This window comes from Platalea leucorodia, assembly GCF_965183815.1.
Source record: "Platalea leucorodia genome assembly, chromosome: 8".
Lineage (NCBI taxonomy): Eukaryota > Metazoa > Chordata > Aves > Pelecaniformes > Threskiornithidae > Platalea > Platalea leucorodia.
In genome coordinates, this window is record NC_138830.1 from 35,454,192 (window position 1) to 35,474,660 (window position 20,469).

Below are 20,469 nucleotides of genomic sequence, written 5' to 3' on the forward strand. Positions count from 1 at the left end.
GTCTGATGCACAAGAGAAATGTTTGGCTAAGAGCACATGGCATGTCCTTTAAGGGAAGTAAACAAAGGAGACAAGACAATGAAACAGACAAGTCATCTTTCAGTGAAACGAAGAGCACAGAACAAGAGACAGGACTCTTCATGTCGTCAAGAAATTGAGGAAAATAAGAACACTCATTTTGGAACAACATATTCATGGGCTTCCATTACTAATCAAGCTAATAGCAGCTGCACTTTTAGACAAGACTAACAATATACAGGATTGCTCAGCTGAAGCTGCGCCATCTGCTTTTCATTATCAGGGCGGAAGAAGAGCAGCATCAGAAGATAGCTCAGTTAATATCCTCACCTTTAACCTGATCTGTTCTGGCATTCGCTCAGCCTGGTAAGTTAACACAACAGGATCACAGTACCGACGACCCTCTTGTCTAGCATGTTTTCTGAGCTCAAATTCCTGAGAAAAAAAACCAAACACCACATTGAATTTTAGACACTGAGCCTGGATGTATATGAGCACATACAATACTTTTAAAAGACAGCAGTCCCATACTTACAGTTGCAAGCCTCTTGTCCATCTCAGGGCCTGCCTTTTCCACAGCTGTCTTCTGGATAAAGCAGCATGCTAGCTCACAGTTATCCTGCGCTAACTGGGCAGCCGCCTGCTCCATCATGTCCCTCTGTTGTGGGGAGGCTGCCTATTGAAAACCACAATAATCAGTGAAGGCTGTAAATTTGCCCTGTATGTTATTAGCCTTAAAATCTGCACCACTGCCTATAAAGAACACTGGCAATAAAAAGGAATACTCTTTGGAATGCACTCTCTTTGCATGGAATGTACAATAATAAATTTAATTTTGCATAGCTTTGAATAAAACATGTAGGCAAGACGACAGTAAAGACTCTCAACAAGGAACAAAACAGCAGGAGGTTCTCCATCTTCTCCACCAACCTGTCTCCAGGGCATAGAAATAAAGCCCTGCTTTAGACTGATGCACATACAACAGATGCTAATACAGGAAAAGCAAGCCTCGCTTAACAGCCTAAAAGTTTTTCTGCTTCCTAGGTTGTAATCAGAAGATATAAAGGTGCTTCACTAAGAATACAAAACAGTAGTTCCCTTTCTGATACAGATTTTGTTCTTTCCTTCTGGGAGTCTGCTTTAAGAGAACCCTGAACAGATGGACTTATTTTCCAGAGCGCAAAGCAGCAACTCCCACTGGAAATGGAATACACATATAAACGCAAAACTCCAATCTACTTGGGTTTCCTTGTCCATTAATATCTACCCTTATTTCATTAATTCCCAAAACCTGCACTGCTTCTTTCAAATAGAAGAAATTCTTGCTTATTAACCCACTTCATACAATAAGCAGATGTGATTTTTTTGATGTCTTGTACAGCATTTTCTTCCACAACACAATGTTTTATATAATTACCCCTTAAGAGAACCTCCTTGATTACAACTGGCCCTGTATCAATGTCATACACCTTCAGAGATAAAAAAACCAAACAACTTGACATGTTGCTATGTTTTCATACCATTCATGACATTTTTACAAACACCACGATATACTAGCACTAAGTCTTCCATAAAACTTTAATTACTTCTGCCTTGGCACATCATGCCTGATAAATATGCACAGCTCTAACACCGGGTCTGTGTTCACCCTGCCTCCCCAACTTGAATATTGCATCTCTACCTTCTCATACCACCCAAAAGATAACCTGTGCTTCTCCAATTGCCTCCCTATCTGAACTGTAGTCACATCTGATGAAACACAAGACTGCACACCAGAGAAATATTTGTGCCCCTCTTACCCAGAGCTGCACAGAACAGTGCTTTCTTACAGTTACTAGCTTGACACCCAAGCTCTGTTAGCACAGCTGCTCACAGCGGTCACTGGCTCAGCTCACAGGTTAACAAAGCAATACAAAAACTGTTTACTCCCGTCCTTGTGTTTAAGATGGATGGAACAAGATTCATTTGTATGCTTTTCCTGCTCTTCATCTCAGCAATCAAGCTACTTGAAGTTCTGTATATGAAGGGTCAACAGTGTTTGACGCCTGGAGTTAAGCCACAGACCATCCATAACATTTTGTGCTCCCTTCAGACCATTAAGCCCTGTCCTCTTGAGCCAGTTACCATGCAAGAGAGCAACCCCATTGCAAGAGGGCCTTTGCACTGTCACTCCCTGACAGATGGGAAATAGTAACATGCCCTTAAGCAAGAGGCAGGCAGTCCTTTAACTTTTTTTTTAATCCCTGAAGGGATAGCTATGTCTTGATCTTTCCAAGATCCTTATGCTCTTGCATCTGTTGCTGACACTGATGGTAAGCACAGCAAGAATTCTGGGTAGCAGCTGCCGTTCTGGCCAGCAGTTTGTGAACTGTTCCATTTAGTCAAGAAGGGAATGGAAGAACTACTTCAGCTCAAACTTTGTTCATTAAGAGACCTGAAAATAGCCTCTAAAAAACCCAATGAATTCACAAGCTGTGCAGAACAGTCTTACTACGTATCTAACAGCACAGGTAAATAAAATCTGCCTGAAGTATGCATGCTGAAACAATCCAAGACATCACCAGAAAGTCCCACAATCAATTCAGTCCTCCCCACTCTATCTTTTCTACCTGAAAACCCACGGAAAGATAAGCACTCCAAGGCTTCCATGATGTGATCAAATTGGAGAGAACACTGGGGCAAAACAAAAAGGTAGTCAGGAAGTTTGTGTGCAACGTAGTAAGATCCACCTTACAGGCTTAAGAGTGTTTGACATGAGCTGAAACCTCAGCACAGTTTTTTCACTGTAATTTCACAAGAGTCATGAGACACTTGTCCACTAAATTCATCTCCACACTAGTCAAGCCATGTAATTAATCAATAAGTCTACAGTGTGGCGAACTGATTTGCTAATGCTTGATATCTACAGACCTATAAGTTGGAAATAGACTTCAGATGATGCAACTCTTACCCTCAGTGCAGTAGCAAAACTATTTTTCAAGTTGGTAGCTATGCTCATCAGCAAAGGTTCCCTGCACGTAATCATGGCCATCCCAGCAGTCAGGTTCCTCATCATATGGTGTGCAGCCACACGCATTCGTGACTCCTCTGAATCCAGTGCGAAGTCCTTCCTGACTATCTGCTCACAAGTAGTCATGGCAATCTTAATGGACCGATCAACCACCGGATGGACAAGCTCTTGCACTGCTCGCTCTATCGCCTGCCGCACACACTGCTTCAGCTGTGGGTGGGCTTGAAACAGAGGAATCTGGAGGAGGATTTGGAAAGTTAAGTGAGAATAAAGTAAACTAGAATCCCATCTACCCTAGACATTCACATTTTCTGAACAGTGTTTAAGTTCGCTGTCCCAGCTTGCCTACAGCATAGCACTCCCGTGTTCCACATGCAGCTACTACAATGTTTGATAATTCTGAAACTGGGACATATGACCATTTTTCTTCCAAAGTCACAGCTGAGTGCAATGCAAAGACTAACTTAAGAGCTAAGGCGCTGACTGGTCAAAAGGAGCACAGAAGCTTCTTTTAAGCTGAAGTCCTGATAGCTACTATCCCAACTGACACTTATTGCCAGAAATAAATTGGATACTAACATCACAGTGAAAGCATGCTTGACCATCTAAGATTGTTAATACAACTACTAACCACCTAAAGTCCTCCATTTGATTACTTGTTAGCATTCACCCTCCCCATTACTTTTGAGAAGTGACTCTCCAGTAACTTCAACTTACAAAATGCTGCTCCCACCAGCTGAGATCTGTGGCAACACTGGTGGCAACAATTCTTTTAGCAAACTAAATCAGCTCTAAAACTTACCGTCGGATTTAAGGTAATATGTGGTGCCAGCCCTCCTAAAGAATAGACGTTGATGTCATGATAACTGTACTGGGGCTGTGGAGGAACCGTGGCTGTACAAGTGGTGCTGGTAGCTGGAGTTGTAGAAGCAGCTATAGAATACAAGAACGTTTGTATTGAACCATTACTGAAAAGTAAGTGCTTATAATGGAAGTACATGCTTCTCATTTAAACCAGCAAGCGACCAAGAAAGAAAAGTTTGGCAGTTTGATCATGAAGCCTCCTAAACTTACCAAGCAATTTTTATTCTCCATTTTCCCAAGGATTAGTACCAAACTAGCTTCACCACATTTTAGCAAAGTTGTTTGTTATGACACAGTTTAAACCTTGATGTCTTGTTAATACATCATCCTGCTTCGCTCCCTTCTAAGGAGTAGCTACACACAGCACATGTAGAATTAGTCCTCAGGACAGCTTCCATTCCCTTCCTGTCTCTAAATTCTGTACACCTACTTCTATTATGAAACTATCCAAGTGCTCCCAAACATTCAGCAATGTTACAGTAGGGTATGTAGCTTCCCATTCTTTGCAACAGCATAACCTGTTTTATTAAAACTTGTATAGTATGGTTCTGGGTTCTGTCTGAAATGTACTTACTAGTTGTTGTGATGGGTGGTAGCTCTTCTGGCTGCTTCACATCCTTCTTTGGAGCAGACAGCTGCTCATCCAGATTTTTCAGACGATCCTTATCTTTCAGGAGACTTCCAGGTTTCAGCTCATTGATGTCTAGTGCAAGATTCTTGCAGAGCACCTCAATTTCAAACTTCAGATTCAACTGCACAACAATTCTAGTTTAGGTTATGTCACAAGGAAAATACCCGAAACGGTTACTGGGCCACTCGACTCCCAAGCTTCCCATTCTAACCCCATGCCTTTTAGAGACTTTGATAGTGACTGAGGATTAGACAAATATCTTGCATGCTGACCTCATAGGAGAAGAGTTCCATCCAAGTTCTACCAAATTAAGCAATGCCCAATTCTCCCCACGCTAAAGAAGCGAGAAGTGAAATTTGGTCCTTCACAACATCCTTCTTGACTGGTACGTCAAGAAAACCTCACACTCAGTAGGTATAGAAAAGAAAAACAGAAGTTTACTTTTAGATCATGTTCTTGATGTAGCTCAGCTAAAACATTCATAATGGCCATTGTCCACGGGTTTGGAGGCCTGAAGACCTACAAGAGAAAGGAGAGCAGTATTACACTAACTTCTTCAATCATTTGGATAACTTATGACTGAAAATTTTTGAAACATGAACAGTTACGTGTGCATACAGCCATGGAAAAGTTTGTACAGCTGCAGTTAGGGTTGAATTTAGTATTCTGTTTGGCTGGAACTAGATTAGGATGCTAGTTGAACATTAATCTGGAAAAACAATGACTTGGTCCTTCTGAGAGATCAGTTCTATGTCAAGCAGAACTGACAAGAGCTGATCAGGGTCAAGGGGAGGGAATTAAAAAAAATAAAATTAAAGAACAAATAGATCTTAAAACCTCTTCAATGGCATCCTTCCATTTCTCAAGAGTTCTGTTCAGAGATACCACAGTACAGTTCAGCTAACACCACTTATTTAGACTGCAAAAATGCACAGACCACATACTTCCCTTCAAAACAGAACTCCTTCACTTTGAGCCCTGACATCCCTTTTCTTTCTCTCCATGAAATTAAATCAATTTTCACTTTGTGAAAAAGCTAATTACTTTCTGCAAGACTTATTTTGCCACTTGAGCAACAACCCTGTCAGCACAAACTCACTTACCACACTCCTGACACTGGATTCTAAGACTTTGGCAACAAATGGCACGACATAAAGCAATTCCTGCTGTCCCTTAACGTATGCTTCCAGTAGCAGTGATTTCACATCCAAATCCTGAAAAATACCATCAACAATTGAAAAGGGGAAGAGGGTGCAGAAAATAGCAAGCACACTGCAAACATTCCATTTACATGCTATTTCCTTATAGGACATATTGGCAAAGCTGAGTCAAGACTGTCCTTGAATTTTACAGACTGCAAAGCAGCAGTTACTTTTTGAACAAACATTTGCAAATATACATTTTTCAAATGGGATTAATTTATTTTGGCAAGAACTTAACTACTAACTTTTCTGATAAACAATATTTAGAAGTCTTAAATTACTAACTCTGGAATCATACTTCGTACTTGGTACACAAGAAAGGCACCAGGAAGATGATAAAGTTTCCCAAATAGCCTACGCTACTGCATAACAGCATACAAATTCATGCCAAGCAAATCTGTAAAGACAGAAGCTCACCGTGTGCAAGATGGGCTTATTTTTAGCCAGCGTAATCATTCCCAGCCAGTGACCAAGGTTCTTTAACAAGGAACGGTCTGAGAAGTTGGCCGCAGCTTTATCTGATGTCAGTAGCACCTAATGAAAAAAAAGCAACTCGAGCAACAATTGGAACATAATCAGACTCAAAACCAAATCCAACAGCTGATCTGACTTAGAGATAACATTTTAGAACATTAAATTCTGAGCTTCAGTCACATTACAGAGATACTCAAGAACAGCCTTCACTTCAAGGCAGCATCCCATAAATCTGCCGTGTAACGATTTCAAAATTCCTTTATTTCAAGAGGATCAAAAAGAGGATTACACTTTTCCAGACCTTACCAGTTACTCTGTCAAGACTGTTACGACTACTCACTTCGTAAAGTACAATTTGTGAAGGCAATGCTTCCACTTAATGCTTCATCACAGACCTGAAGGCTACAATTTGCACTTCTTGGGAAACCATTTAATTCTTATTTCAAGACTTACATCACATCACAGCATTCTGCTGTTAGATCTGTTCCTTAGCTTCAGAGGAGCATCAGCTGAACAGAGCAAGGTCAGCTTTGCTCTAAAGAGCCAGGGGATTCTTTTGCACTACAGCGTAACCCATGGCGGTCAGGAAATTCCACCAACAGGTTTAAAAATAGTGCTTTGCTTGACAAACTGGTTTCATCCGCTCATCTCTTCTGGGCTACCACTTCTCCCTCCTCCTCCTCCCCTTCACATTATCTTAGGCCTCTAGTGAATTTTGGTTGTTACACCCCACTTTCGAAACCCTCCCCTTCCCCTTTATTCTTCTTTGACCAAAACAGCAGAGTGTGGTTTTCTTATCTTTATGCTTTCCCCACACAAAAGAACTAGACCATAAGCAATTTACCCCTAGGTTATAATTTGCAAGCCTCACACAAATTTAGAGTCTACCTATATAAATGAATTCAAATGCACATTTGCCCTTTCATTATTCAATTTGAATTAAGTCTTTGGTACATTCCTGACTGAAAACAAAAGAGTCCTAGTATTCATAGAGGTAACCTGCTAGTTCAATTGTAAGCCAGCAAGTAGATTTTTGAATGGTAATTCCATATTTGAAGATCAGCAACACAGTAAGCAAACAGCCTGAGAACAGCACACTTAAACCTTTAAATCTACTTAAGTATTAGAAAACTTGGACTACTCACCTTGATATTTCTGTAGGTTTCATTCAGAACCATTTTATTAAACTCCGGATTCTTAAGTGTGTCAAGGAAGTTTGAATATAAGCTGTGAAAATTAGGCTCAATACTGACTCTCTTCATCACAAGATACTGTGATACCCAAGGCATGAACTCTTCTTTCACTGTTTCCTTCAGTTCTTCAACCTGTCTCCATACAGGAGGAAAAAGCACACCACAGAAGATATGAGAAGATGACCACAAACTTCTGGTGTCAGCTCTGACCAACAGAGATTCAACCATATTCAGTCAATTGCTTTTAATGCTAAGGTTTGTTGGGGTTTTTTTTTGTTGTTGTTGGTTTTTTGGGTTTTTTTTGTGTGTGTGTGTGTGTGTGTGTGTGGTTTTTTTGTTTGTTTGTTTTGGTTTTTTGTTTGTTTGTTTGTTTTTAAATAATAGCTTTGAAGTCAGTGTCTCATTATCCAAAGATCTAGTCAACCAGTAAGGACTTAATCATAAAGTGAGCAAGACACAATGGTTTACCTCTTGCCCACTTCTCAGTTTTTTACCAGATAACAGCAAATTAAGTGTTGGCATCTTATGTTAAAGCCATCTCAGTTGGCAGCAGTACTGCAGATTTCTACTAGTTCAGAAAAAAGTCCCTGAATTTCAGCTTGAAATACAAGAGTCCATCAGCTTAACCTTGCAATATCAAATGGTACCCAGCCCATTTATGATGCGAATGCTTGTTCAAACTTGTATTAATGTTTTTTCAGAAACTTGCATTAGTATTTTTCAGTCCTTTCAAATGACAAAAACATCAGAAAGGACTATCCAGCAGTTATTCCAGGCATCTGCTAGAAGTGCTGTCCTGAAAACAAAGCATTACAGACCTATAATACCATAGTACAAAGGACTTGGCTACAGGGAAACAAGGAAACTTGTAGAAGAAAGCAAGATTAAGAATAGCTTTCTTTCACCTGCCTCTCCTTTCCCTGAAAAATTGCATCTTCAAAGGGGTTCAAGTAGAACGTGTTGAAAACTACTATTTCTTCAAAGTGTGTTCCTCCCTAGTTTTTTGCAAGTTGGAATTTCTGCAGAAAAATCATCACCCACCACTTTAGAATGGATTTCCAGAAGTATGTAAAAAAAAAATATGCATTTTACTAGTGTTCTTCCATACTTGCCTTCTGTGTCATATTTGACTGAGATAGATTATTAAAGATGAAAGCAATTTTTTCCTGGACATTCTCTGGAGGTTCCACAATTCTCTCAGTTTGATCTGTTGCTACTAACAATGTATCGATGTTGGTAGTATTAATGGAAGGCTGGAGGGAGAACAACAAGTTAACAACATACAATACCTAGAGGCAACATCAAAAGAAACTTCTGCTCTATTTTGTCAAGCGAAAAAAGAATTGAGCTTTGTCAGGTGACATCTACTGTCTCAGATTCATTTTCAGCAGCACTTTAATGAAGCCAAGTGATTTTTTTTTTAACTCTGCAAACAATGATCAATACTCAGCAGAAGAACACTGCTGTACAAAAAACTTCTAGCATTTACGTTCATATATAATAGGTGCCACTGCAATGGCACCCATTAGGCTAACAGCCTGCATACAGTTAGCCTGGAGAAAATCATAGTACAGTAGAGAGCAGTACTTAGTACAGTAGTGAGTCTCCAGGAGCACTTCAGTGCTGAATTGGGAAGGAGAAATCCCAGAGCTTCATTTCTGAGAAAGCATGCCAACTCTACGTCAACAGAATGTGACCCATGTCCCTACAGCTGCAGGTCTACACCCAAGAGCTTTAGCACCTAGTACGCTGCAATTAAGGGGAGAGGAGATACAGTTTTAAATATCACTCATGACTTGAGTTTAAAATTGGGCAATATAAACACCTCAAAATAACAACTACCTATCTACATGACAATCAGGTGTGAAAGACATTGATAGCTACACTATGAACCCAAAGAGTTGTTCACAACTTTCAGCTACCTTTGGCTTTCACCTCCTTTAATTTCAGGAGCTTCTTTTAAGAGAACTATACAAAGACAGTACCAGGAAGCAAGACAGGCTTGACTTTACAGTGCATCAGTTATCATACAGTAACAGCTCTATGTATCCTCAGCATGCACATGGGACCAAGTGTGCCCCAATGCTTTCTGTGGAATAGCCAATACTATCAATCTGCCAACCCTGTAATAACTCTGGCTAGCAGTTCCGAGTTGTGTTTATGTAAGTGACTAAAGATTTGAAAAACCTAATGCAGTTAAAACTGCTAGGGCAAATGTGATTCAGTGTGCAGCAAGTATTCTCAAGCCCCAAGCAGAAGAGCAGCTGCCAATGATTTCAAGAGTCCTACTGTATATCATTAGCAGAAACGATGACTCTGTTTGTCCTGATAATTAAAACCTCAATAAACACATTTCTACTTGACACCATAGTAATTCTATAGTTTCATGATCAAAAATGCCTTCTTGACAAATATGTTGATCATATTTGAAAAGGTTACATGCTTCAGATATAAAATAGGGATCACAGTTTGAAAACTTGTGGTAAAGAAATCAAATTTGATTTTCTCTCCATGTACTCAACACAGATCAGCAACTTAACTCCTTTGCTTCTCCAGTAAGCCCACCAGAGTCACAGAATGCTTACCGGCACGTCTTTCTTGAAGCTGACTCCAGTTGGTCGGGTGATTGTAATGGTTTTTGCAACAGTGGTGGTGGTTGAGGTGGTTACTATAGTGCTGACTTGGCCAGCAAGAGGAGCTTTTGCTGGAACTTGGGCCTGGGCCTGAGCCTGGGCAAGTGCAATACTTCCAGGGGTGGTGATTGAACCCTGCATCTTCACAGGAGGATCTCTGGATTGCTGTCCATATTCTATGTACTAAAACAGGGTAAACAAGCACATACGAAAGTTCACACCCCGACAGAACTATGGGCTGAGTTTTAGCATGAGCAGTATAAAGGTTTGCCAACAATCTTTAAGATACTTGACACTAATGCCATTAAGGGAATCTGCCAGCTGCAGCTGAATACCCTTATAAAGCACATCTTGTCACTACTTACTTTCTTACTGGAGACAAGCCTCAAGCTCTACCTCTGACCTCAAGAGGTTGATGCCAAGTGTCAAGAGACTCTACATCCTTAAAATTTTACAGAGCACTACCCAGAAACCCCCATCCCTGAAGGCCTGGGACAGCAGAGCAAAAGAGGAGAAAGAGCCTGAGAGAAATGTGCAAGTATCAGGAAACTGGCTACAAAGCATGTAAGAAGTCTTCCCCAAGGACTCCTACAGCTACATAGCAACAGTAAAGTCTGAAGTTCACAATTAATAAGCAAAAACACAATTCTGAGATGTCCAACTTTAAGATTTTACATCCTCTAAAGTAGCTCCACAGTAGAAAATTAGTATCTTCCCCACTGCAATACATTTACCCAGAAATTTGTAACAGACAACACAGTCATTTAAGGGATACGGTCTGAAACCTGTTAATGAAACAGACTGCTATTGGACTTGGCAACTTTGGGTAGATGGCCTCTCTGCCTTAATGTTAGAGCTGAACATTTTTCCTTATTTAGATTATGCTCTCAAGCTCTACCTCTGGGATTAGCTTTTCTGTATTTCTACCAGTGAAAACTTCAAGGCAGACACCAGATGATCAACACCGCTTTTACTCCTTGGACTACAGGATATTTCCATTACTCTGATCAGACATTCAGGAATTAAATTTTTCTCACCTTTATCTGGATTAATTTAGCAGGTTGGAGAATGAAACCATATAAACCCAGCTGAATGCCCTCTATTTCAGAGGAAAACTGCAAATCATTAAGGGACTGGAATATGAATCCACTGAAACACTTTAAAAGCTTTGTGCATGACCATGTGCACTTGTTGATCATGCAGTTATATTCAGGCAGCTATTTCAACATAAGCAACCCAAACAGATTTACGGAAACAGAAGAGGTAGGAGATAACCACCTTCACCTGCCCACCCCATCCCACAGCAAAACCTTTAAGAAAAGGCACTTGATTCTGTGGAAGTACATTGTCCAAAATTGTAACAGGTAAGACTATTTTTCCAAAGGAAAACAGGAATTTGCTCAAAAGAATTTAGAATCATAGAAAGCTGGTGTGCCAATACACACACACTCACCTCCTGTAAATGATGCGGGAACTGTATAAAGTGACTAATAGAAGCCAAGTGCTGACAATACTGGGGATAGTCCTTCAATCTGTCAGACAAAATACGCATTAGTCAGAAGCATAAGCGCAGATCAAAAACAGTATTACAGAGAAATACAAATATAACACTGGTATGTCATTCCCACATGGCATCACAGAATTACTTCTGGGCTGCTTACAGCAGCTGTGCTATAAACAAAGCGTTTTCTACAAAGCACTTTTTGTTGCTAAACCCATTTGAAATGAACTCATTTACAGCAAAACACAAGGTTTACTCACAGCAACTCATCTTATCCTACATCTCGATACTTCTGACTGAGCACACAATTGCATTTATATTCAGTGTTTGCAATAAGATTATTGGATAAGTAATTTGTAGTCTGGCTCAGTGTATTTTAAACAGCACAGACTGCCCCTAACACCCAAGACAGAAGCTTCACCTACGCACGCTGATTATTATAGTGCTACTTATGAATGCCAGATGCTGTTAATACTCATTGAGAGTAAAATCTTTAGGTTCTGCTTAAAATGGTTCTTAACAGAAGGAGTAAGATGGTGGCTAAGTCTCAAGTGTGTCACTCTTAAGTGTCTTCATTCTGTTCAGCTAACTCCACAACACATTATCCAACTATAAATGCTGCAAGCAACACCTTTTATTACAGATGAAATACTGCACGGCAGATGAACTATAAAAGGAGAATAAGGACAGAAGATTACGTGCTCCTTGCTTATGAGTCCACACTTCAAGTCCAAACATTCCTAGTCATTAAATAATTCCAGGAAGCCTTCTAATACTTTTCAAGTTCTAGTACCTTCTTCCAAAATGGAGATTTTTCCCACGGGTGTACAAACCTGCCTACTATTGCAACCTGCCTTGAGAGCTTCCTCCATCTGCAATCCATTAAAAGCTTTGAGAAAGCTTTTTTTTTTTTGAGATACTTTTTGCCACACTTGAGATTTCTGTGTAAAACCAAAGCCTTAGCTTAGTTCCTAGCCAGTCTTTCAGTAATGAATAGTGCAAATAGCACTCCATTAGAATGCACCTGTTAAAGAGTAATTACATTCACCCCATTTCTAACAAGCTGACAACTTCATCTCAGTCAACGCTTCACTGAATTATTTTTCTAAAAAGTCCGCTAAGTAGTTTCAGCATCTCAGTTTGTCCCACATTTATACAGGTACTGCACTGAACATTTTGATTTTAAAAAAAGCCACCCTTTAACTAGCACATTAGCACATTTTGTTTCACCTCAGCGTATCTCTAAAGTAATCCTGAAGTTGAGAAGCGTAAATTTCTAACACATATAAGCAATCTTGTACTGCATAATTAGAGCAGGCTCAAGGTTAACAAGACATCACATGTACTGTTACAAGTATTACAAAAAAACACACTCACCTATTTTTAAATCTATCTAGTGCAGCAATACCAAAATAGTACATTTTGGATGCAAAAGGCTTTCGTAAGGCTTCAAGAACATAGCGCAGGGCCAGGCCCAATGCCATATAAGTAACCAGTCCTTTCTCTATTATCCCACCAAAGAGGCAGGCTGTTATGTGCAGCTCTTTATCTGGGTACTGGGGAAAGAAACGGTATTCCTCAAACAAGTTCCTCAGCATACAGTTAAACACTTCTCGTTCCCGTTTAATGTTGGAGTCCTTAAACCTCTGCAGCATTTCCAAGACCTGCAAAGAAATTGGAAATTGTTACCAACAGATTTGCTTTATTTCAGCCCTTCTGCATCTTCAGGTTTCAAGAGAGCTTGCACCTCCTAAGGTAAATTGCACTACCACAAGCTAGAGCACAAAATAACTGCTGCAAGAAAATCTCATTTTAGCCAGTAAACACTCTATCACTACAATGAGCTTCCTCTTCAGACTTTAGTTTTCTCCCCTTTAAGTAACTGTCTTCACATAAAACTTTTTTGTGACTGCCTACTCCATTGCTTCAAAATTAGAAAAATGAAAATTAATGTTCAGTGTCTTCCATAATTTATAACCACACAAATATATTAAAGTAAATTTGAAGTACTTCAAGGAGCAAGTATATCAGGCTGATAATTACTCTCGTAGAGACTAACCAAAATAATTATCGATGCTCAGAAGGTAGAACTTAGGACACTTTTATATATTTAGAAGTCGTAGTCATTTTTAGACACTTTAAAAACAAATATATTCAAGATAAGTGTAAGTTATACAGACTGTTTAAAGGCACACTTTAGCACTTATTTTGAACACACAAGCTTCCACTCCACATTGAACTCTACCTAGCATCATTTTAGGAGCATTAATTAGACATCTAAAGTCTGCAGTCCACAGAAGTCAAAGCTGAATGTAATGATCAGCTGCAAGATTACTCTGAAGGCATGCAGCCTTAGAAATACACAATTTCAACCAAGCAAAAAAGCAATGCTGCAAGCATCTACCACTAGCCCTTTATTATCTTCCACTAAAACTAATACATGAAGGAATAACTACTATCAACTTTATAGCAAGTCTTTGGACAGGTGATGCAACTGCTACAGAAGGGAACTCACCTCATCTACAGACATGGTTGGATGTGGTGGATGGTTGTAAATACGCTGGAAGTAGCTGTTTGCCTCATCATCTATTTCTTTGCTAAAGTGCTGATTAGCCTCTGGCCACACCTGAGATAAGTCAGCTGTTAAAAAAAGGGAAGAGGTATCATGCTCAGAACAACTTCAGGCAATCAGGATTTCATCTAGTCCTTTTCAACTCTTCCACCAACCCATACAAAACCTGCTGGTTCTCCTGAAAAGCAGGATATTTAATGTCTCTAGTAGATAGGAACTGTTATTTAAAAAATCTGTTTTCAATGTTATATTTATGCAAAAGAACTGAATCCTAAGACAGAATTAACCTCATACTGTCATATTCCTAGAACCCATTGCATCCCAAGCTACCCTCAACTGACACCTGAACTAAATGAATGCAAACCAGACTAGAATAAAGCATGCTACACAACACTAACATGCAGACAAACTTTCACACAAACTTTCAGGCCAGCCAGTGAGCTTCAACCAAGTTTATACTGAATGCTCAAGCCCAAAAATATAAACCAGTGGTCACTACAGCCACCTCTACTGTACATATGTAGAGATCAGTAACTTTCCTTTTATGAAGGAGCTATCAAAGCAGACTGAGATACGTAGTAACAGCAATGCTGAAGGTTTAGCATATGGCTATGCTTCCTAAAGGCAACATTTGATTGCTTAAACATGTCATTGTGAGCATACTTCAGAGGCATAAATGAGTTAAGGATAATGGCTCAGTGTTAGGGACTAAATTATTCCTTCCAAAAACCACACTCCCACCAACTTATGTTAGTCTTATTTCTTTCCAATGTTGCAGTCTAATTCACTGCTTCACCTGTCAAGTTCTCTGCTGCAACAGGACCTTACCCAGGTAACTTTGTTTAACCTTGTTACAAACAAAACAAAAAACACCCTCTTACCAGATGCATACAATTCTCTGTAAAGAGCAGGACAACACTTTTGTTCAAAACACAGCATGACAAAAAAGGGACACAGAAACACACTGTTCATGCAAATCTGTAACACGTTCTATTTTTACACTAACAGCTTTTTTTTTAATCCCCAACCCCCCGGGCCACTTGGCAAGCTTTTAGTATAGAAGTTCAGAAGCACCTTTTTCAGACTAATGGCATAATACAAGAGCCACATTTCTAACATTTACCACCTACAGATCCAAGCCTCCCCTGAAGGAAACGCAGATTAACTGCGGACCACAGTCACACTTCACAGCCACAGACAACACTACCACTTACAAGGTTTCATCTTACTCTGCTGGAATGTAGGCTGGTTCAGTCCAGATGTGCTCAGCTTCCTTTGCACGAATGGGTCATTGTTCACCGCAGGAAGGCCCAGGGCTCCAGTTCCTATGCCAGTCAGGCTACCCGTAGTAAGACCACCTACTGAAAAGCAAACAACTGGTCATCTCAGTCACACCCTTCACAGTATGCACTTATCACTCCCAGCACGTGCCATTTTAAGAACTCAGAGCTATAGAGCCTCTTAACTATCCAATATCAAGCAGGTTTATCTCAAGCAGTTCCTCAATTCTGTCCCAATCTAAAAGAATGCTGCTAAAAATCTGTCAAAACACTCACCCTCTTGACTCTCAAACTTTTTACCTATTGCAGCTGCAACAGTCTGAAGTGCTGTTTCAGCAGTGACCTAGGAGCGAGGACTGTGTAAATTCCCTCCCACACAACACAGCTGTTTGTCCAGTATTTCCAACCATAGCAATAACAGCGCCTTAGCTCTGATACGTCAAAAATACAAACCACTCCACCCAGATAGCAGTACCTGGAAGCTGTGAAGAGAGTCCTCCGATGCCACTGAAACCTGTTGTCTGGTTTTGGGTTGAAAGCGGGGGGAACGCTTTTGCTGGTGACTGAGGAGTACTGAATGCAGAGCCCAAGTTTGGAGGGAAGCCTTGCATACTCTGGGTATGAGGAGCAGCTGAGCCGCCTAAACTAAGAGATGCCATTCCTGCAAGTGAGTCGATCTGAATGAAGAAAGGAAGATTATACACAGACATCCATAAACCGCAATTAAGCTTTTGGCAGGTTTTGTATAAAGGCAGCTACATATAAAAACATTCCTAAAAAGAGTTTTTCTCCATGGTGACTTTAAATTCTGAAGTAATCCAGATCACCCCAAAAGATCAGTTTGTCTACAAAATGAGATTTCACTTTTTCTTCTATAATCCCATAAAATCCTATTCTATCAGAGGTTTTACAGAAAGGTCGATTGTTCAATAGTCTCTAGTTAAGTGCAACGCAACAGTAAATGCTTATAAGAAGTGGTGTGTAGATTTTTACACTAGAGCAGTTTACGCTCTGCTGTTTGTGACCTCAGACTCACCCCAAGACTTACAAAAGTTATTTCATATCTAGCTTACAGAGTATTTTTGACTGTCTAAAGGATCCCATTAAGTCTACTTTTCACAGCTAAATACCTGAATGCAGTCTTCCAACAAAAAGCATTAAGACCTACGTGATGAGTAGGAGGGAAGGCACTATACCACTGGACAAAGCAATAAATTAAGAGCTCCTGACTAGGAACAGCAGAAAACCATGTTATCTACCCAAAAGATAGCATGGCTACAGACTAACATCTGCTGCTCTATTTGTTCACATCACTTATCTGCAGCAGGTTGCCAAGATATTTGGTACATTTGATGAGCAACTTCAATACAGTAACAATTTACAAGGAAACTGCTCTCTGTATTTAGTTTACGTAATCTACCAATGCTTCAGACATTCTTAGATGCTGAATTGCCACTACTTCTCGTGACAAAGTTTTTACCATTTTAAAATCTGCCATTGAATGTAATTGCTAGAAGCAAAACCTGTCTGTAATGTGTCGCTCCCAGAGGAGGAAGGGATGATGAGTGGCAGGGAGTAACTTAAATGTACCTTGTTTTTAAAAGAGCAGTTCAGTTGAGAGCTGAAGAGCCCCAGTTATAACAAGTCCTTACGCTCTAGCACTGTTGCTTGGCCCGTGAAGCTACAAACAAGACACATCAGGTTCAAAGGCAGTGCTTAATTCTCAAAAGTCTTAGTAAATTTTAGCACTTTAAAAGAAACCCTCAGTTATTTTAAATAAACCAAGTCTCTATCCCTCTTCAGCGCTCCCATTCTGCTATGCCTCAGTTACTTCTTACAGACATTTGTGAAGTGAAAGACAGTTCTGAACTATAACCCTCAGGCAATATTCTGTAGTTATAAGTTATCTAGACATGCAAACATAAAAACTAAGGGAGCCAGATGATGTTTTACTCAGTCCTGCTGAAAGAGCTCAAATAGTGCAGCGGAACTAATGCTAAATCAACACCGTCTTCTAAAAATGCAGCACATTATTTGTCTACCTGTACAGGAGAGATGGCATCCAAGCTGCTAGCACTGGGTGGGCGTCCTTTTGGCATGACTCCAGGTGGTGGCTGTCTGGCCTTGTTCATGACGTTACTGCAGTTAGCTACCATGGTGAGGATCGTCTCTGACAGCTCCTGAGAAACACTTCTAGAACAGAGAAGTAGGATAGTGAGCCATGTAACATTCATTAAACCAAGACCCCTAATTAATTTGGTTTTCCTACAGAAACTGGGGCCACATTACGCTAATAGAAGTTGCAAAGCAATCCCAGCAGAAGCTACATTTTGTTATTTGCGAATCCTGCATTAGAGCAAGTCCCAAGAGAAATGACTGTTTTGATAGAAAATTTTAAACTGCAGTTTTAAAAATTCATCTCCAAATATTCCTTTGTTTTCAGTAATTCAAATACTGTTTTACAGTTACCCCAGCAGGTATTGACTTACAGAAAACTGGGATATGTACCTACATGGCTCCAACAGTCCTTGGAAAAACAGACTATCTATAACAGTCTTTGTCTGTTGTTGTCCACATTATGGGCTATATACAGCTCAGCCGCATGAATTGTAACGCACAATAACTGTGATACTATGATCCTTTGTTCAAATCTGCTCCTGAAGGCTCCTTCCTGTCGCCAGACTTCACCATTCATGATTATTCCCATTCTGAACCTCGTTACACACAAGGTCTCTCCAAAACAGGAGATACAACATGACTAAAGCTTGGGCTACGCACTCAAAGACAAAAAAGGATGAGAAGTAAATACCACCACCTGCTTCACTAAAATTCATCTGTCTATAAACTAAAAGACATGCTTCACGCACTAACATTAAAACAAAACAGAGACAGGAAGCCTAACTATTCAAGGAAATAATAATCAAAAGCCAACAGAAAACTCAAACTTAGGCATGTAGTCATTGCACAACTGAGAGCAGTCAGTACCTCTTTCCAAAGTATTCCATGTCTGACTGCCACATTCCCAAACTGGAAGGAAAGCCAGCTCTGCTGCTGACATACCTAACCACAAACGTACCAACAGAACACCAACATTCTCCTTTTGGAAAATACAGCCAATTATTTACGGCTTTCCTGAACTTTAGTTCTACCTTTTTGGTGAGGACAGCTAAAGCAGCAGATTCCTTCCTGTAATGGTGCAACTATACCAACACAGCTTTGTTGCTTTGTTAACTTTGTCTGGAGGTTCCTCATTTTAACTCAATTTTTACAACTGCACAGCTTTTGGGATGAGGGGAAAAAGAAAGAAAGAGGAACCATCCTGACGATTAAGGCAGGAAAACAAAGTGCACATCAGCCTTCAGCTTTGGCAAGTATCCCATTACAGGCTACACAGAGTTAAGGGCTTCCAGTTGTTCTCCAAAGCCAAGATCCACTATGAAGTGTGGGTAAAAGCTCACCCAAGACAGACAGGTGAATCTGAGGAGATACCATGGGTGAGCAGGGCAGCAAACACTTTATCAACTGTTTCACAAGCTGATTTCTTTAAATGCTTTAACATATTCCCACCAGGGCTTAGTGTCAAAGACTTTAAAGGGAAGGGGCTTGAGGGGTGTGTATCAAAAAGCAATCGGAAACCTACCTTCAAAAAAAACCGCAAAGGGATTTCTGTTTTGAGAAAGTGCAACCATACCTGAAGACAGAGTTCTGAGCATGGCACATGGTAGGCTCAGTATCTGCAATATGTATTTACCTACACCCCAATGCCACAGTCTCAGAAATCTCAACATTTAAATGTATGTATGACCAATTAACCAGCAGCACAGTTTTTTTCTGATGCAGGAGGCATTCCAAGCTCACACAGCACTGCAGCTAACCAGGGAACAGGACTGGGGACTGAAGAGCTGAGTTCACACATGGCTACCACCCCCAATCTTTTGCCTTCCCCTTTTTTGTAGCAGTTAAATTTGCAGTCTTTATGCTTAAATAATATAGCACACTTTAGTAAAACAAATTCCAATCTGCTGTAGATAGATAACATGGCAGCCCACAGTGAAGACTAAGACAGGCTTACAGTCCTAGAGTTTGATACTTACAGTGACCAGTTAGGCCATTTGTGCTTTGGAGCAAACAACTAACATTATGTCCTGCCATCCAGACACATTGAAGGTTAACATTTTATCATATCAAAAGATACACTGCTGTATCAAGATGCAAACATCACAATATTTTTAGATAGTGCAAAACCACAGGTTTTCACAAAAAAAAAACCCTGCATTTGAGGTAAACGATGTGAAGAAGTAGGTGAGCATGAATTGTAACTAGATCTTAAAGAAAATGTTCATATTTTTCAAGTTCTGTGTAAAAATATATTCAGGCATCTAACCTAATCGGTGCCATTCCCAGAAGAGAACTAGGGGAAAGCTGCAGGAAGGAGAACTTTGAAACATGAGTAAGGACAAGAGCCAGGGACCACAGTCAGCCAGCTCTAGAGGAACAAAACTGTCAGCTTAAGAGATGCTTCAGCTTGCTAGAATAACAAGTTCACCTCTCTTGCTTTTTTTTTAAACCCATTTTTACAAAGCAAGGAAAGGGCTTTTCATTCACCTAGGAACAGGTAGGCAGAAGCCTCCTCCCTTCTTAAGGCAGGGACTGAGAAGGAATGACCGCTCCCCATGCTGACACACATGGACTGTGCTGGACGCAACTGCATGGAAGAGGCACTGCTGCCCCTCTCAACTCACTGCAGCTCCTTGGAGGGGAGGACTCCTCATAAGCAGTTTGTTAACAAATCACATGCTTGGTCAGCCTGTGGTGCCTGCAATCACCCTGACTTAATTTTTAAAACACTCAGTAATAAAAGGAACACTTATCTCTTTTTGAAGCCTCACTGCTACATGATGCCACAACTACAATGCTCACCAGCGATAAACAAGTTGCACCAAAAATAAAGAGTCTCAGAACATGCATGGTCCTGGTGGCTAAGAAAAGTGTCTCCCCGGACACAAAACAGAACAAGAAATAGCTACAGCCTAATTAAAGAGCAGGCTCCTAAATCAACAGATTTAGATGGTAGACTTCAGCTAGTGAAGT

The 20,469-nt window shown here is 40.3% G+C and overlaps 1 protein-coding gene across 12 annotated transcripts in view; it reads right to left on the reverse strand.

The window, feature by feature from the left end:
• Positions 1–20,469, reverse strand: part of CNOT1 (CCR4-NOT transcription complex subunit 1) — a 60,511-nt gene that overhangs the window by 14,449 nt on the left and 25,593 nt on the right. For 9 of the 12 annotated variants that reach the window (XR_014229100.1, XR_014229101.1, XM_082320736.1 and 6 more), the window contains 17 exons: positions 17,421–17,571; positions 15,854–16,055; positions 15,313–15,459; positions 14,042–14,166; positions 12,904–13,190; positions 11,479–11,557; positions 9,978–10,208; positions 8,505–8,645; positions 7,345–7,524; positions 6,143–6,259; positions 5,627–5,737; positions 4,965–5,042; positions 4,467–4,644; positions 3,831–3,961; positions 2,969–3,265; positions 554–694; positions 349–453 (listed from right to left, as the gene is read on the reverse strand). Coding sequence is in view for 10 of the 12 variants with exons in the window: in XM_082320736.1 (XP_082176862.1) it covers positions 349–453; positions 554–694; positions 2,969–3,265; positions 3,831–3,961; positions 4,467–4,644; positions 4,965–5,042; positions 5,627–5,737; positions 6,143–6,259; positions 7,345–7,524; positions 8,505–8,645; positions 9,978–10,208; positions 11,479–11,557; positions 12,904–13,190; positions 14,042–14,166; positions 15,313–15,459; positions 15,854–16,055; positions 17,421–17,571 (2,701 nt within the window). In the remaining 2 variants the exon portion in view is untranslated. The remainder of the gene's footprint in view (positions 1–348; positions 454–553; positions 695–2,968; positions 3,266–3,830; positions 3,962–4,466; positions 4,645–4,964; positions 5,043–5,626; positions 5,738–6,142; positions 6,260–7,344; positions 7,525–8,504; positions 8,646–9,977; positions 10,209–11,478; positions 11,558–12,903; positions 13,191–14,041; positions 14,167–15,312; positions 15,460–15,853; positions 16,056–17,420; positions 17,572–20,469) is intronic. The other 3 variants (XM_082320744.1, XM_082320741.1, XM_082320740.1) reach the window with 2 other exon arrangements.